The sequence below is a fragment of the Poromitra crassiceps genome (genome assembly GCF_964638095.1).
Source record: "Poromitra crassiceps genome assembly, chromosome: 8".
Lineage (NCBI taxonomy): Eukaryota > Metazoa > Chordata > Actinopteri > Beryciformes > Melamphaidae > Poromitra > Poromitra crassiceps.
The window spans coordinates 16,140,037-16,156,327 of NC_139629.1; the positions used below are offsets into that span (position 1 = coordinate 16,140,037).

A 16,291-nucleotide genomic window follows, 5' to 3' on the forward strand; every position below is an offset into this window, starting at 1 on the left:
CTCTCTCCAAGTGGAATGTGCAAAGAAAACTTCAAGTTGTAGACCTCATTGTGCAGATGATGTACTCTCATTTTGGTTAAACTAACCATGTCATGTCAAGAACAAACTGTATAAAAGACAGGCAATCGTGTTTCCTACTTTCCTTTATTCGAAAGACTGCAATAGTTAAGCTGATTGTAGATAGATGCCGGTGACGTAAGCTGCTATGACAGTGACATTCAGTTTAGTGAAACGAAAACAGTGCAGTGCTTGAATGCAGTGGCAATTGAAGCTCAGTTGTCTTAACTTAAAAGGGATATAACAAAAAATACGTTGTCCCAATAAACCCTGGTCCATTTCAATGTGTCACTGTATCTACAACTCATTGTAAATTTTAAACCAAATGCTAAAATGCTGGGGCAAACTCCAAAATGGACAAGTATGGTGCTGGGTAGGGTATCATGTTGTGCAATGGCCATACTTAAATCATATGGAAATGACAATAATAAAGAATACAGTTGTGGCAATTAGATTTGAATAAACAACAGTCACTTTGAACAGTCTGTAAATGGGTTTTGTACAAGGCATATGAAAACAGAGTTATGGTCAGTATAGATACATGAGGTTTGCTGTATATTGATACATTTCTCTCTGCCTGCCAATGCATAGGAAGACGCCAATGAGAGATCGGAGAAAAGCACTCATTTGGTGACTGAAGTTTCAATTTTGTAGAACTCACTCAAAACTCGAGATGCGATCAGAGAACCCTTCCCTTTGAGAAAATCAAATATGAGAAAACTGGTAAAAAAAAGAATTATGAACCGAACGGCCAAGAAAACCATTACACTTTATCGCCTATGTCTAAAATCATAATTTCACACAGAGCCACCCGCTTGCCAAGTGCACTCTCCACTGTGCAATGCATTGAGGCCTTTAGAAAAATAAACGTGTTGTTTAACACAGTCGGCAATCCGAAGAGCAATTCGCTGACATGGTCACGTCAGCTAGATAGCGATAAAATCACAGACATCAGACTGTTCTAGCATGAAAAGTTAAAAAATAAAATTAAAACGTACAATGCAGTCATCACCTTATTGCAATGTGCCGGAGATTCTAGTTCAGAACGTCAAATCAAACGAAAAGGCACATCACCACATTTTCTCACGCTGACGTTTAAAACGGACATCCCTTAGAAAAAGCATGGAGCAGTCAGTGGAATTACATGAAATCTCCTCACAATATTTCACACGGTACACACGCTATGTACCAAACCACTTTTCAACATACAACTTCTGTGTTTTAAGGCAGCCCGAATAAGTCTTTTGGCAGATAAGCTCTATGAGTGACTTACCATTGGGCCGCAAAACGTTGGTAGTATTCTCTAGCTAAAACATTTGTTCTAGACTTTTGGTTAAACAAAAACAAAAAAGGCCAACGTTGGCACACAAATACTGGAAACCGAGGTCCTTCCAATATGCTCACTGCTCAATGCGAAGTCCACCAAAGAGCTCATTTGCCGGAAACTTGCACTTCCAAGAATCTTTGTACAAGTTTGCGGAACTTACTTCTATGGTTGTCATTTCTGTTGTATCCTTTAACATGATTTTTCTCATTGCGGTGGCCCGCATCGTGGGCTCCAAGAGTTCCGTTTTCTTTCAGCGACGTCCTCGTCCAAGGCCAGAAGACCGATGCGAGTTTCTGCGGAAATCAGAAACGAGTGCTGATCGGTAACGGCGCTCCTTCGACAGTTTGCCTTCCATTTCTACTCGTCCTGAGAGAGAGAAAATCCTGTACTGGAGAAACAGTAGAAAGAAAAAACTAAAAACACTTTGGTCCATGCATTTATCTAACTTGGCTGTGAATTTGTCATATATTCCAGAGCGCGAATACATGGAAATGGCGGTTTGTATCCTAGCGGGTCTAGGGTAGTTCCGTGTACACGGTTCATGTTTTTTTGTTGTGTGTTTTTTTTCCATATTTTTTATCCTTATCCGTTCTCCTTCCACAAGACTAAGTGAATGCTATGGTCGGGCATGCTGGTGGCGAACACGAGTCCGGAGTCGTTGTCGGCGTCCAGGCCGTTGAGCCAGGAGGTGACCCCTGGCAGGAAGCTGGAGCCCCTCTTGGACTTCCTGTAGTTGGGCAGCGGCCAGCGGCCCGAGATGACCTCTGTTCTCAGGTCCATCACGTATAGGAAGTGGCTGTCGAACATCAGGGCGAACACCTCACCCAAGCTGAGCAGGGACAGGTTGGCTGGGTCCTGCGTTTTGATCACCCTGGGTACATCAAGGCATAGTTCAGTTCAGCTCAGTTATGTTTGAGAGTTTCAAAGGGCTTTACATAGCATCATCACAGACATAATCCTACATCATACATCTACACACAACATAGGTTACATACTGTGTACACCATTGGTTCCCAAATAGTGTGCCGTGGCACATTTTACCTGAGAATGTCAAAACTGGCAAAGTCCCACTGGTAAACTCCCAGGTCGGAGCTGCAGACGATGTAGCGTCCGTCAAACTGGAGGCGGGGCTGCAGGCTCACGCTGCGGTCCTCCGACACTGAAAGGGTCTTCAAGCACTTACAGTTAATCTCCCCCCCTAAAGGCCAAACCTTCAGAGAGAACAAAAGCACAACATTTGCTCCCCCTATGGACATTTCAGGTATAACCGTTCCATAAATGTAAGTTAAGTTAAAACCATACAAAAACACATTAACACATTGAGTGCCAGCCATTTTTTCAATCCTGTAGGTAAGTTGTGCCAGGGTTTTTTTTTTGAGGATTCTGGCTCATTTTACAACAGCCGAGGATTCTTTTCTGTTAAGACTTCGTGAACACCAATCATCTAAAAATAACTAATAGAATGTGTGCTTTCTCTGTCTAAAAGAGTTAGTTTGCAGAGTTAGTAGTTATGTAGATATTAGCCGTTGAGTACAGCATGGTTTTAGCGTATGAGACAGCAAGCTGAGATAATCGCAGTTTTGTGAAATTCAATCAAACAGCAGAACAGTCACCTGCCTGTGATTGTGGGTGCCTTTGGGCGAGTCTGTATACTGTATTGTGTGTGTGTGTGTGTGTGTGTGTGTGTGTGTGTGTGTGTGTGTGTGTGTGTGTGTGTGTGTGTGTGTGTGTGTGTGTGTGTGTGTGTGTGTGTGTGTGTGTGTGTGTGTTCGCGCGTTGCTCCGCGGCTCTGGGGGGAGGGGATCTCTGTCCGTTCTTTGCCCCCGCGGCGTGTCTGTCTCCCGCTCTGTGTGTGCTCTCTCTCTCTCTCTCTCTCTCTCCTCTCTCTCTCTCTCTCTCGGGACTGGGGGGAGGGGGAGAGAGAGGGAGAGAGTGTGTGTGTGTCTCCGGGCTCCTCCCTCCGTCTGTGCTGCGGGGGAAGGATTCTCCACGGCCGTCTGGACTGTAAAACTGTTTCTTGAGGTTTGAGTAAGCTTTTGCGATTCTGGTCTTATTTATGCGCGGGGGTGCTCGAGTGTGTGTGTGTGCGCGCGCGCGTGTGTGTGTGTGTGTGTGTGTGGGATCGAGGGAGTTTTCGCCGAGCTGCTTCCTTGAAAATTACACTGTGGCTTTCTCCAGCGCGCTGGCTGGCTGCTCTGGCTGTGGCTGGCTGTGGCTTCTCTGTCTTGGGAGAGAACTGTCGCCACTTAGTGGTCGGTAAAATAGATTATACACATTCTCTTCCTCCGATAGTGATATAGAAGACGTAAAAGGGGTTGATTGATGTCCCACCGTCAAAAAAAAAAAATGTTTATGTAAGACGAGATAGCTCGTCTATGGCCCTTAACCGTTGGATTATGTAAGACGAGATATCTCGGCTATGGCACTCAACGTGTTAAGCATGTTTAAAAGTATGAGAGACGTTACCTTAATTTCATATTTGTCAGCACTTAAGAGGATATAATCACCAGGATTGTGCACCATAGATTCTACTTCACTTTTCTGTAGTATCACCTGACAGAGGAGAAACACAGAGACAGATGTTCAGCAACAGAGGAAAAATGATTCACGGTTGCACTCCAGTGTGTCAGGTTACAGTTCACCCAAAAAATGAAAATTCCCTCATCATCTCCTGAAGTTTGTCCATACAACACAGTACACAGAGAGTTTGGCAGCACAACTGGAGAGGAAACCAGTCACCTTTGTCTTCAGTACTGAAGTACTAAGTAAGCCTGTACTTAAGACAATGGTGACTGGTTCTCCCTCCAGTTGGCAACCTCCCTGTGTACTGTGTTGTTATGGACAAACTTCACCTGTGTTTGGGGGACGTAGACGATGACACAATTTTCCTTTTTGGGTGAACTGTTCCTTTAACACTTTGCCAAATTTTGGATCTCAAATGCAAACAATATTTCACGGTGATTTCCCTTTAATGGTGGTGAGAGTGGAAATCCCCCACCTTGTGACTTTGCAATACTCTGGAATGACTACCGTAAATTCCGGACTATAAGGCGCACCGGTCTATAAGCCGCACCTTCAAAGGTGACTATTTTTTTCTTATATAAGCCGCACCGGTCTATAAGCCGCGGGTGTTTTGATGTTTAATTACCATATGTAAGGCTTCGTGCACAGAGGGGATTGTCGGGAAAGAGATGGCTGTTTGGGGAAGCTCCCATTTATTAACATTTCAACAAAACAAAAGTCAGGTCACTAATCCCCAGACAAAATCACACATTGTGAGATGCTTAAAAATCACCATCGGCGGGAGCTGCTGTGCAGCCAAGAACACAAGTGAAATTCGTTCTCTCGTGACCTGTGGTTCTCAACGTGATGGACGATTCACCTTTCTTGTTAACAGTCCTAGTGAGAGGCAGGTCGAACGTCAAAGGCACTTCATCCATATTTATGATCTGCTCCGGTCCGATGGAATATTCCTTGATCTTTCTTTGTGTGAATTCGCCGAAGTTTGTAATTTTCTCCTGGTAGTCGGGAGGGAGTTGCTGACACACAGTCGTCCGCGCCCTGACGGACAGTCCCTTTCGACTCGGGTTTGTGCATGATCCTTTGCTGCTGCTGCTGTTGTTGTTCCTGTCTCGCTACTGTCTCAGACATGGCTTTCAGGCTCAATCGCCGCCATCGTCGTAACACAGCCAGTTCTCCATCTTTTGAAGCATGATGTTAGATTACAACGAGCTAGTTGTGTGGCTTAGCCTTCCAAAATGTTGCTGTTAGTTTTTTAGAATGTAATACATAGAATTGGGAATGTTACATTCAATTTCATTCAGACTGTCTTTCATGCTCAATCGCTGCCTTTTTCCCCCCGGAGCGAGGGAGGAGGGAGGGAGGGTGTTTTACCGTAGTGGCTGAGAGAGAGTAGTGGCACAGTGCTCCAATCAGGTCGCGAGGCACATTTTTTGGAACATCATCCAATCAGGGTCTCGCTCTCATAATGTCTGTCTTGCTCTCGTTCTGCCTCATACCAACATCCATAGATTTTGGAGGTTCCCGAGTGGCCGTTTGCTGGAAAAATCCATAGATAAGCCGCACCGTTATATAAGCCGCAGGGGGCAAAAAAGCCCAAAAAACGGGAAAAAAGCCGCGGCTTATAGTCCGGAATTTACGGTAATTGGGGAACCACAGAATCAGTGAGGGTCCTGTAACCATATTGTATTTCATGCGGAATGAACATGATATCATTTTATTAGCTGAATGAACATTATATCATTTTATTAGCTGAATGAACATGATATCATTTTATGAGCTGAATGAACATATCATTTTATTATCAGAATGAACATTATATCATTTTATGAGCTGCCTGCGACCATAAGTCACTCTGTGGGCCGCTCTACACAAAGTTCACCACCCTATAGTGCGTACATTTCCACCCTAGGAGGCTGAAAATTTGGCATGAAGGTTGTGTGTGTGTGTGTGTGTGTGTGTGTGTGTGTGTGTGTGTGTGTGTGTGTGTGTGTGTGTGTGTGTGTGTGTGTGTGTGTGTTCATGCCAACTGGCTAAAAGGGGCCGGTGGGGGATTTCGCAGGTTAGCAGAGGCAAACTAGTGTAAGCTGCCTCGGCCATCCTGCATTTGGGACATGTATGTGTATGTGGTCGCAGCTATTGCGCTTGTTTTATTTTATTTTAAACATGTTCAAAATAAAGTGATTCAACTAAAACTAAAAGAACATAATCTGATTTAGCGTTATTAAATACAAATCTAGTGGTGGAAGAGCTGTGATGGTTCTGGTTCTGTTTTCTGTACAGTGGGGAATTTGTGCAATTGCTGGCGCCTTTTTTTTTTATATAGAAAGCAAACACATCATTATACAATTTTACCACCATGGTGATCACAAACTGACATTTTGGGATGAGGCAATTGCAATTTGCAAAAAGTTAATGTTGCAGATGTTGCAGTTGACAGATAATCCAATGAAGAAAAAAAGCCCATACAAGTATTTGGCAGTGATTATTGACATAGCAGAGCTAAATGAATTGAGATTTGAGTGTGAGATTTTCATTCGTCAAATCAAAACTCTGCGAGGAGAACGGTCCACTGACCTTGGTGACCCACTCGGTGTGACCGGTCAGCGTGTTGAGACAAGCACCAACCGACAAGGCCCAGATCTTCACTGAGAAGTCTGCAGAGCCGCTCACCAGCAAGTCCAAGTCATCGTTGTAGTCAACACTGAAGACTGGCCAAACACAAACACAGGAAATATTAACAAGTCCAAGTTGTAGTCAACACTGAAGACTGGCCAAACACAAACACAGGAAATATTAACAAGTCATCGTTGTAGTCAACACTGAAGACTGGCCAAACACAAACACAGGAAATATTAACAAGTCCAAGTTGTAGTCAACACTGAAGACTGGCCAAACACAAACACAGGAAATATTAACAAGTCCAAGTTGTAGTCAACACTGAAGACTGGCCAAACACACACATAGGAAATATTAACAAGTCCACGTCATCGTTGTAGTAACACTGAAGACTGGTCAAACACAAACACAGGAAATATTTGAACCTAGAAGTGCACTCAGATTTTTGTATGGGGATGTTGGTTAAATGCCTCAAATAAGGTCTGTGGTTAACACAAGTTTATGAAATGGCTAACTTTGTGTTCAGTAAGATAATATCATAAAATTCATAAAAGTGTTCCTCATTTGTGAAGATTATCTTTCTGAACACAAACTTAGCTGTTTCATCAACTTTTGTTTTTGGCAGTGTGGACTCTGTCTTTCTGTTTCAAGAATGTTGTCCGGCCACAGCTATGCCATTTTACGTGCGATCGGGCTGACATTTTCAGGGGGTGTCAAGAGCACCCGTGCGGGTGACCTGACAGAGCTGGATTTTTAAATGAGGGCAAATTAATTGCCCTAAGCCTAAGGCTGAGGCTATAGTTCAGTGATGATGTCACTGATGACATCATCAGTGATGTTGTCATCAGTGATGTCATCAGTCTGAGGCTCATGATAGAGACTGAGGGAGAGGGAGAGAGAGACATTGTGTACGTGCCAAGGCCAAGGCCACGCAGCAGCCGAGCTGCGGGCGAGGCCGCGCAGCGCCTGAGCTGTGTATGCGAGCTGCAGGGCCAGCTCGGTGAGCTGTAGGATGGGTGAGCCTAGGAATCGAGCGCGCGTAGTGCCCAAGATGCCTAGTTTCCCCGTACAAAAATCCAATTGACTTTGAGATGAGGGAACCAGGAAGTGCTAACCTCCGGGTCTCAGGCAGGTTTTAGGACTCCTTCCTGTGGTACTCTATAGCCGTTTTCCCACATGCGTACCGGAAAATTACCTGTAAGTCAATATCGGACATTTCCCTTCACACTTCGGCTCGCGCATGTGGGAATCTATCAGCGAATTTGCCTGTATGTTGGGGGGCGGGGGAGGGGGGAGCTTATTTGGGGGGTCGGCAAAACTCGAAATAAGTTCGCTTGTCAGTTGTCACACAATAAATCACACTCGTTTGACTTAAGAGCAGCGTCAAGCCACCAGCGTAATAAACACAGCCGATTTACCCCCTCCCCTCTCTGCTCGAGAGCAGCAGCCACACAGGACAGACACAGCGAGAATGGCAGAGGCTTGCAAGCTGCTCAACGCTTGTATGTATGTAGAGAAAGCAAATGCACGAAGCGAAATGTGGAAGTAGTTTGCTTTGATGTGCGCGAATGATTAGATGATGCACTTTGAAGAAGTTGGGATCCGTGTCTGAGAGAAATAGTTGCTGGTTCGATGTTTATCCGTTCACCTGCGTCGCGTTGAAGCACTTTTTACAGACTGGCTTCGTTTGATGTCTCCGGGGTTGCCTTCGGAAATCAGCAAGCTGACATACTGCTCTTATTAGGCTATCACAAGATCATTTCGCCAGTTTGCTTTAATGTGCGGAAATGATTAGATTATGCCCGCTGGAACATTAAGCAACGTGTGTAGGCTACACCTCGCCCATGATTGAAGGACCGCTGTCGCGGAAAATGACTGGACCCGTTTCCACTTGCGTCCCCTTAAGAGCATACCGCTCTTCTGACTGGCTCGAAACTGGTGAAATGTCGGGGACGACGGGGACGCGCTTATACCGGCACGGCGCCTTTCCCACATGCAGGCATTAGACCACGTTCCGGTCATTTTGCGGTACAAAGCGCATGTGGGAAAAGGGCTTATGACACAAGAGCAGATCTTTGGTAAAGAGTTGCACTAACCTGCCCCCGTGTGGCCACGGAACTGCTGGATTTTAGCTCCCGTGCTCCACTCCCAGCATGCAATGGTGTTGTCGAAGGACCCGGTCACCAGCTTCTGTTCGTCAAATTTGACTGTGGCACATGTGTGTGTCTGGATGCCATAGATGCACTGCCCGGTGCGGACATCCCATAATTTGGCAGAGAGGTCGTCGGATCCTGAGAAACAAAGAGGAACTCTGTCTGCTGGGAGGAAATAAGGCCCGGGTGGAAAATAACCCCAATTATCACTTAGCGCAACGCATACAGGGCTGAAGACTACATGGTGCACTAGTCATAATATTAAGTTAGTGGTAACTTTGAGTTCTAAGTGGGACGTAGCGTTACACCTAGGCGGACGTACTGGTGTAACGCTGGTGCACTCGGCTCCAGGAAACCAAGTTCAGAGATTTGTTTCTAAACACATTACACATGTTAGAAATTAGTTTTGTGCAGGCCCAGAGCCATAGAGATATAAGAGTTGCGTCATCTCCATTCACTCCAATAGGCCTATTTTACACAAGATGGCCCCCGACCCTGAACCGTTAATTCGCACTTCCGCTTTCTCCATTGATTCGCCGTGATCCGATAACAATCGCTCAGTGTGAAAGCACTCAGGCATGTAGTGTGCATTTTTGTTCAAATTCAAAGAAGAAACAGCATTATTTATCATTTCATGGGTTCCATACCGAGGAAAAGTTCAAAAGAATATGGATTTATGCATAAGAACAGACGAGGCGGCAGGCGTTACTAGGGTAACGGCTAATATGCTAGCTAGCTCCCTAGGTCTTAAATATCTATAACGCAATAACTGGAGAAATTAGCGTTAAACCACGCCAGAAAACAAACGGCAAGAAGTGGCTGCGATGTGGATTAAACGGTGGATGACGGAATGGACTCTTCCCAGATCGGCAGAGGGGGTGGAGCAATGACCAGGACAACAGGGGGAATTAGCAAAGTACAAAACAGGAGGAAAATGGAAGAAAATGTTCAGAAGAAAAAAGTAAATGTGCTGCACCTGTGCAGAGGAGGCCGTCCTTGTAGTAGAGGGCGTAGACGCGAGCGCTGTGCCCGATGAGTGAGGAGGTCTCGAAGGCCTCCTGGTCCCTCAGCTGCGTCATGCGGAGCTTGGCCCTCAGGTAGACGCCCTTCCAGTGCGGCGCGTCCTGGATCGCCTCGTCGATCCGCCAGCCCAGCTCTCGACACACGCCCTGCCACACCTCCGTGCACGAGTTTATCACCTGGACCAATGGGGACATTTGTTGGACATCTTTACCACATCATACCAACTTAAATAATGTGTTGGAAAATAAAGGATAACAAATAATAATACTAGTGTCAAGAACTTTGTTGGTCTTAAAAACACTCAAATCGAAACGGCAAGTTAGCCTACAGCAGCAGTTCCTAACCTTTTCCGACTCATGGCCTGCTTGAAAATCTCAAAAATGTTTGCGGCCCACATCTGACCGTAAACAGTACGGAGGCCAAATAATGTGTTATAATTTATTTATTTTTAAAGATGATTTTTGTTTTGGGGGGGGGGGCATTTTTGCATTTATTTAGATAGGTCAGTAGGCAGACAGGAAAGGTGGGGAGAGAGAGGGAGGGGATGACATGTGGCAAAGGACCTCGGGTCGGATTCGAACCCGCATAGGCCGCGCGAAGGACCGAGCCTCCATCATATGCGTGCTACCAGGTGAGCTACAAGGTCGTATTTATTTTAAAATGTGCGACAATTTCGGACGGAAAATATGGACTACTGTCGTGTAGTCACCCCCCAAAGGGTTAGGGCCAGGAAAAACCCTGCAATGGCATGTGAGGAAGAGTGATAATATTCACCTTATTCCACTGCTTGCACACCAGGCAGCAGGTGAGCAGGGTCTGGGGGTCCAGCCAACGCAGCAAGTAGAAGGTGAGTTCCAGAGGCAGCAGGCGCAGGAAGTCCCGCTTCAGCAGCGTCTCCAGGCCGGTGGACAGGTGGCGGAGCTGGGCCGCGCCGCTCAGGGAGATCAGCTGGTCCAGGGACTGGTTCCTCTGCTGGTCGCTCAGCGTAAGGAAAGAGGCGGAGACCGACTCCAGCCACCCCTCGAAGGCCGCCTTCTCCATGGGCACATGAGAGCGACGACCTGACAAAAACACTGAGTGCTATTATTATTATAAATCACTCCCCCTCGGCAAGAGACTGAGGTCTGCCAAGACCGGAACCACTCGCCACAAGAACAGCTTCTTCCCAACCGCCATCAGCCTCACCAACAAGGCCCGAAAACCCCTTCCACCAAGGACCTCACCAACACCCCCCACAAACCCCACTACCTCCTCCTGACCTCAGCTGACTCTATATTGACCTGACCGCTACGCTGCATACAGACACGAAGACAAATTCCTCATTATGTAACTTGCATACTGTGGCAATAAAAGTGATTCTGATTATTATTATTTTATGTATGTATCATTTTATGTATTATTATTATTATTATTATTAGCCTATTCTGAGTCATTCCATCAGGATGTACGCTGGTTTTGGGAAGTGAGATGAAAAACTTGAGGGGCCTCTAAAAATATCTCACTAATTAAACAAGCAAAAAAAGGGGGGGGGGGGCATCCAAATGATAAACACTAAACCAAAGCGAATGATAGAAACACTCTTCGGGGCTGTGCAATACAACGTGGTTATTTCACAAAGAACGCTTTGGAAATCATGTCAAGAGCGCTTCCATTGCGCACAAAACACAGCTTTGTGTGCTCTGTTTTGTTTTTAATCATGAAAGCCAGATTATTGGCAATTCTGGCTGCAGCGTAGGTTGAAGATCCCCCTGGCAGGAGAAGAGGTTGGAGGAGTGACTGACGAGCAATGCGCTTTTCCTCCAAATGCTGAACTTTTTTCAGCTAGAGACGCCCGGAGCGCTCCGCCAACAAAACACTAGCCGCCAAGAGCGCTTAAATGCCAGGTGTGATCCTTGAAAAAGGAGGGCGCTTAGCGCGTCCTTACCATAGAGAATGAATTGCAGAAAGGCGCTGGCAGCTCAAATAACCGTGTTAGAGTACAAAAACAATCAAGGGAGAGTAAAATAGTTGTAAAACTAATGCTGCAGAACACCAAATCAAAAATGAAGTGGGCACAGATGTTTTAAGAGAGAGAGAGACTGATTGCAAGGTGTGTTGTGTTCTCAAACTGTACACAAAGCCCAAAGTCTAGACCTGAAATTGTTGTTAAGCACCTGGCACTGACATGCTTTTTCTGTGATCAGATTTAAATGGGTGTAAATGGCCTCTAATAGTCTCTAGTTGAGGCTCTCTTCAGTCTGACAGTAATGTATGTGAAAGGAGCCAGTTATGATACCTGGCTATTGTGTAATATGTCTAAATTCCATCTTGTGGGTTTCAGAATTATAATGGAACATAATAACAATAACAATAATAATAACGATAATGATGAATATTAACATCAAGGACACATTCAGGACCAATGTTCCCTATAACTGATATTTTGGTGACCTATGTCTATTAGGGCTGTGAATCTTCACTGGCGTCACAATTCGATTAGATTATGATTAATCTGTCAACGATTCTATTCTACGATGCATCTCGATACAGCTCAAAGTATTGTAGCTCCAAATATCGCATGCTCAATTTTCTATATTACTGTACATGGCAACTTTGTCATCAATTAAATGAATACAAGCAGTCAGATAAATATCAACTCCCTTTTTAAGTGCTTTCAAATCTGAATGTCAACATACATTTTAAACAAATGATTCATCTGTCAATTAATTGTGAGCCTTGCCAAGCAGGACCACTTGACTGCAAAAGGTACTGTACCAAACAACCCACACAGCCAAACTCCATAAACCCTCTGTTTGAGCCAGAGTGGCTCATCTTTTGACAGCAGCGTTGCCTCCATATCTGCTGATGGTCAAGTCTTTGTTAAGCTCATGGCACACCAATCAATCATTCTACAACAAACACATGTTTGTTTTGTGTGCCATGGCTGACTGTCCTTGTTTGGAGATGTTTGGTCAGATTCCACATGTATGTTCAAGCCTTGTTTTGTCTGTGTTTAGCTTATGGTACACCAATCAAACATTCCGTTGTTGGATTATCCAACAACTGGTGTGTCATGGGGCTGTAGTCTCGCTTGGGAAGTCTGGCAAGCGAGACTACATGGGCTGTAACTGGACAAGTTGAGTTCGGTCACTGTCATTGACTCATCTGTTGTCAACACTGGTAGAAATGGAAAAGCCTTTGACATCCTGAGGCAGCTGAGCTACAGGCTTCAGACAGCAGCTTATGGCTCGGCTGATCGGTCAATGTGTAACGTTAATAACTAGTAGCTGTAGTAACCTGATCATGCATCTAACACATGATTTGTCATAAGAAACACTAGTTAGCGGGTCATGGATTTAACTATAGCTGTCTAGTAACGTTACTTGGCTAGCACCCTGGGTGGGTGGGTAGCTAGCTAACTACAATCCAACATAGCAAGTTAGCCACCACTGCTAACATATAAACAACACAGCATTTTCAAGTCAATAAAACTCGTTTAGAAAAAGTGCACCGACCAGGCAGCTGCTGCAGAGTTTCTTTATCACTTTGCTGCTGAACCACGTTAGCTCATATCGCTAGCTATCGTCAGCTATTAACTAACGTTATGTTAGCTAACCTGTCAGCAAGTTAAAGGATGGTCCAACGGAAGTTAGCACAGTAGATTGTCTTGGCGTTTTGGTGAATTACATCGGTAGCTAATAGAATAGCTCCATATAGTTTTCCAGAGCATGAGTGTTTTTATAGTAGGCTAGCACGGTAACATGCCCTGACAGACATGAAAAGCAAAAGATAATGGAAACGCTCTTCCTCTCTACTCAAAGGCTGTTACGCCCTCAACACCGTCTTGCAGGCTAGGGGCGGGGCCAGGGGTTACGTTAACGTGATAACTCCTCCCCCGAAACACGGGTGAAGTTTTTTTTATGCATGTTCTCTTGTTGAAAAATTGCTACGTGTTGTTGGGGCTGAAGTCAACCCAGAGATACATGTCTGGTCTGGTCTGACAACAGTTTTCTGTAGGCACACTCATCTATCGTTAGGATGCAACAAGTTTGTTTGGTTTAATACAGCTTGAATTTTGACATTGCCTGTTGTCTGTAAGACGTAGCTGAGGGCTCAACCGCTATCAGCTGTTCCCTTCCTCTCCAGGGAAACTAGCTTCCGGTGTGGCGTAAAGGAACTTCGTTAAACCAAACTAACGCTAACCCTAACCCCATACATTGGTAAGAAATGACACTTATTCGCTCCATTGATAGTCTCTTAAAACAGACGGCTGTCTCTTTTCTCAATTTCTAAATGCTTCCGCCTAAACGTCTGTAATTCAAGCACGGAAAACTTGGTCAAAATGGAAAGGGAAACTCAGGAAAAAATAATGAGCGATGATAGGGGGATGCCCGGTCGTATTTCTCCAATCACCTGCATCGGTTCGGGGCAGAGCACGCCCCACTCTTCTTCTTTTACGTTTAATGGCGGTTAGCAAACAACTTTCGGGTGCATTACCGCCACCCACTGATCTGGAGTGTGGACTAAAATCTCTGTGATTCTATGCAAACCAACAATTAATTAATATCAAACAATAAACACACTAATCATAATTAAATAATAAGGAACCAAATAACTATAATAAATTCTTCAAATTCTATTTATTAATGTTGTTGATATTAAATACTCCAGAAGGAGTATCCAACACTTATCCCCTGAAGATTTTCTTAGAAAATTATTCATTCTTACTCATCCTGCTTAATCTGGTCACTGTATTGTGAGTCAGATAGCAATTGCCGTCAAACTGAAAAACAGAGGAATTACAATTCTATCAATTATATATACAAGAAATAAAAGTTCTGCCATTTCTAACATGAATAATGGATATCAATCCCAGGGAGTTCCACAATGTTTTAGGACCCTTGTAGAAACCAGCGAGGATGTTTTAGGGTTAGGAGATCTTCACTAGTAGTTGAGTTGCATTTATTTGTATTGGGATGGTGAGTGATGCTCATCTTAGCTGCTGCATTCAGAAACATTCACAGTTTGTGTAAAAAAAAGAGAAATGTTAAAAAACATAGCCTATAGTAGGCCACTTCACCTGTCCTTCCAATCAGCATGGGGGTGAGTAGATAATGACAGAGCATTCATTTTTGGATGAACTTATCCTTTAACAAATACTTTCCTGGTTCTTGTTGCTCACTCTTCATGTGATTTAGCAGTCAGAAAATCTTTGCTATCTTTTACTGATTAAAGTGGAACTTCTCAAGGACGGAACAACCAGGCTGAGTCTGGGAATCATGTTTCAGCACAGTTTGCAGGCCTGCTCGTGAGTTTTTAGGAAAGAACATTCTGTGAAATCCTCCCAAATACAAATGTAATATGTAACCTAGCTGTGACTCAAATCTGGACAATGTGTTCATTTTTCTGCTGATGGAGTTATATCAATTAACTAAAACGTTTTAATACAAGAAGCCGAACATTTACCATTCAAATGAAGGGGAAGTAAAAATCCTAACACTAAACTCATCCAGCTCAGCTGCATCTGATCTTGGTGACGAATAATAACCCCAGCTAAGTGGAATGTGACTTTTAACAGTGAACGCCATCAAACAGCCTCCACCAGAGGGACATGTGGGGTTGGGGCTCATCCCTATGCCCTAATGTCCTGTTCCATTGCACGCCACCTGCCTCTCCATACAGTTTGCCTTTTGGCCTGTGCTCCACACACACACACACACACACACACACACACACACACACACAGATCCTGTGACAGTTATCTGTGTGTATCTGACACTTACTGGTACAAATCTGAACTCTCCGGGAGGCCGTCAAGCACAGCCGGTGCTATGGGAGGGTGAGGGGGGATAGGGGTGTGTGTGTGTGTGTGTGGGGGGGGGGGGGGGGGGGGGTTAACAAGTCTCTCCCAGGCAAAGTGATGGACGGCTGGGTGCTAAGCCCCGCTACAAAGGAGCCACCAAAGCTGCTGAAGACACTAATAATGAGACAGTGGGTAAAACATGGCCTGGATTCACTGGACTGCACCACTAGTGATACGTTCACTCTAGATTAAGACTAGCACAAGGCCACCATCCAATTGAAGCGGGTAAATGTAATTATTAGTACTATTGGTAACACTTTACATTACAGCTGAGCTTGGTAATGACATGGTAATGGTTGGGTACTAGAGATTGATGTGATTGATAGTGATTGATAATAAAGATGCAATAACCAGGTAATAGCTTGGTATTAACAATGTGTATATCTGGGTAACATTGGACTAATATTTATGTAATAAGGGGTCAGACAGAATAATGGGGAAACACAGATGCAACAAGGCAGTTTAAAAATACATGCTACAGCATGCGCTGGGACGCGTCATCAGTGATGTTAGCTGGGGTCGCAAGGTGTTTCGGGTCTCTCAACATCATACACCCTCCCCAGGAGACCCAGCCGAGGCCGATTAAGACCCCGACCCGCGTCCCAGAAGGCAAAACTATTTACTAGTAATAGTAATATTTTGGTAACAATGTGTAATCAGTGTAATACAAAATCACATGTAAATTATTGGAAGTCAAAATTGGTAATTACCATTATTATAATGGTGAAATTCATCCTTACTTATGCTCCA

The 16,291-nt window shown here is 44.6% G+C and overlaps 1 protein-coding gene across 2 annotated transcripts; it reads right to left on the reverse strand.

The window, feature by feature from the left end:
• Positions 1-136: 136 nt before the first annotated feature.
• fbxw2 (F-box and WD repeat domain containing 2) lies at positions 137-13,443 on the reverse strand. Of its 2 annotated transcripts, none has more exons than XM_083640914.1 (8): positions 13,295-13,443; positions 10,474-10,760; positions 9,653-9,875; positions 8,620-8,814; positions 6,482-6,615; positions 3,851-3,937; positions 2,426-2,595; positions 137-2,255 (listed from the first exon to the last, which is right to left on the reverse strand). In XM_083640914.1, the coding sequence occupies exons 2-8, from the start codon at positions 10,738-10,740 to the stop codon at positions 1,967-1,969; spliced, it is 1,365 nt and encodes a 454-aa protein (XP_083497040.1). In that variant the 5' UTR covers positions 10,741-10,760; positions 13,295-13,443; the 3' UTR covers positions 137-1,966. The 2 variants fall into 2 exon arrangements, with proteins under 2 accessions (XP_083497040.1, XP_083497039.1); XM_083640913.1 differs by having other exon boundaries at positions 13,194-13,443.
• Between the last annotated feature and the right edge of the window lie 2,848 nt (positions 13,444-16,291).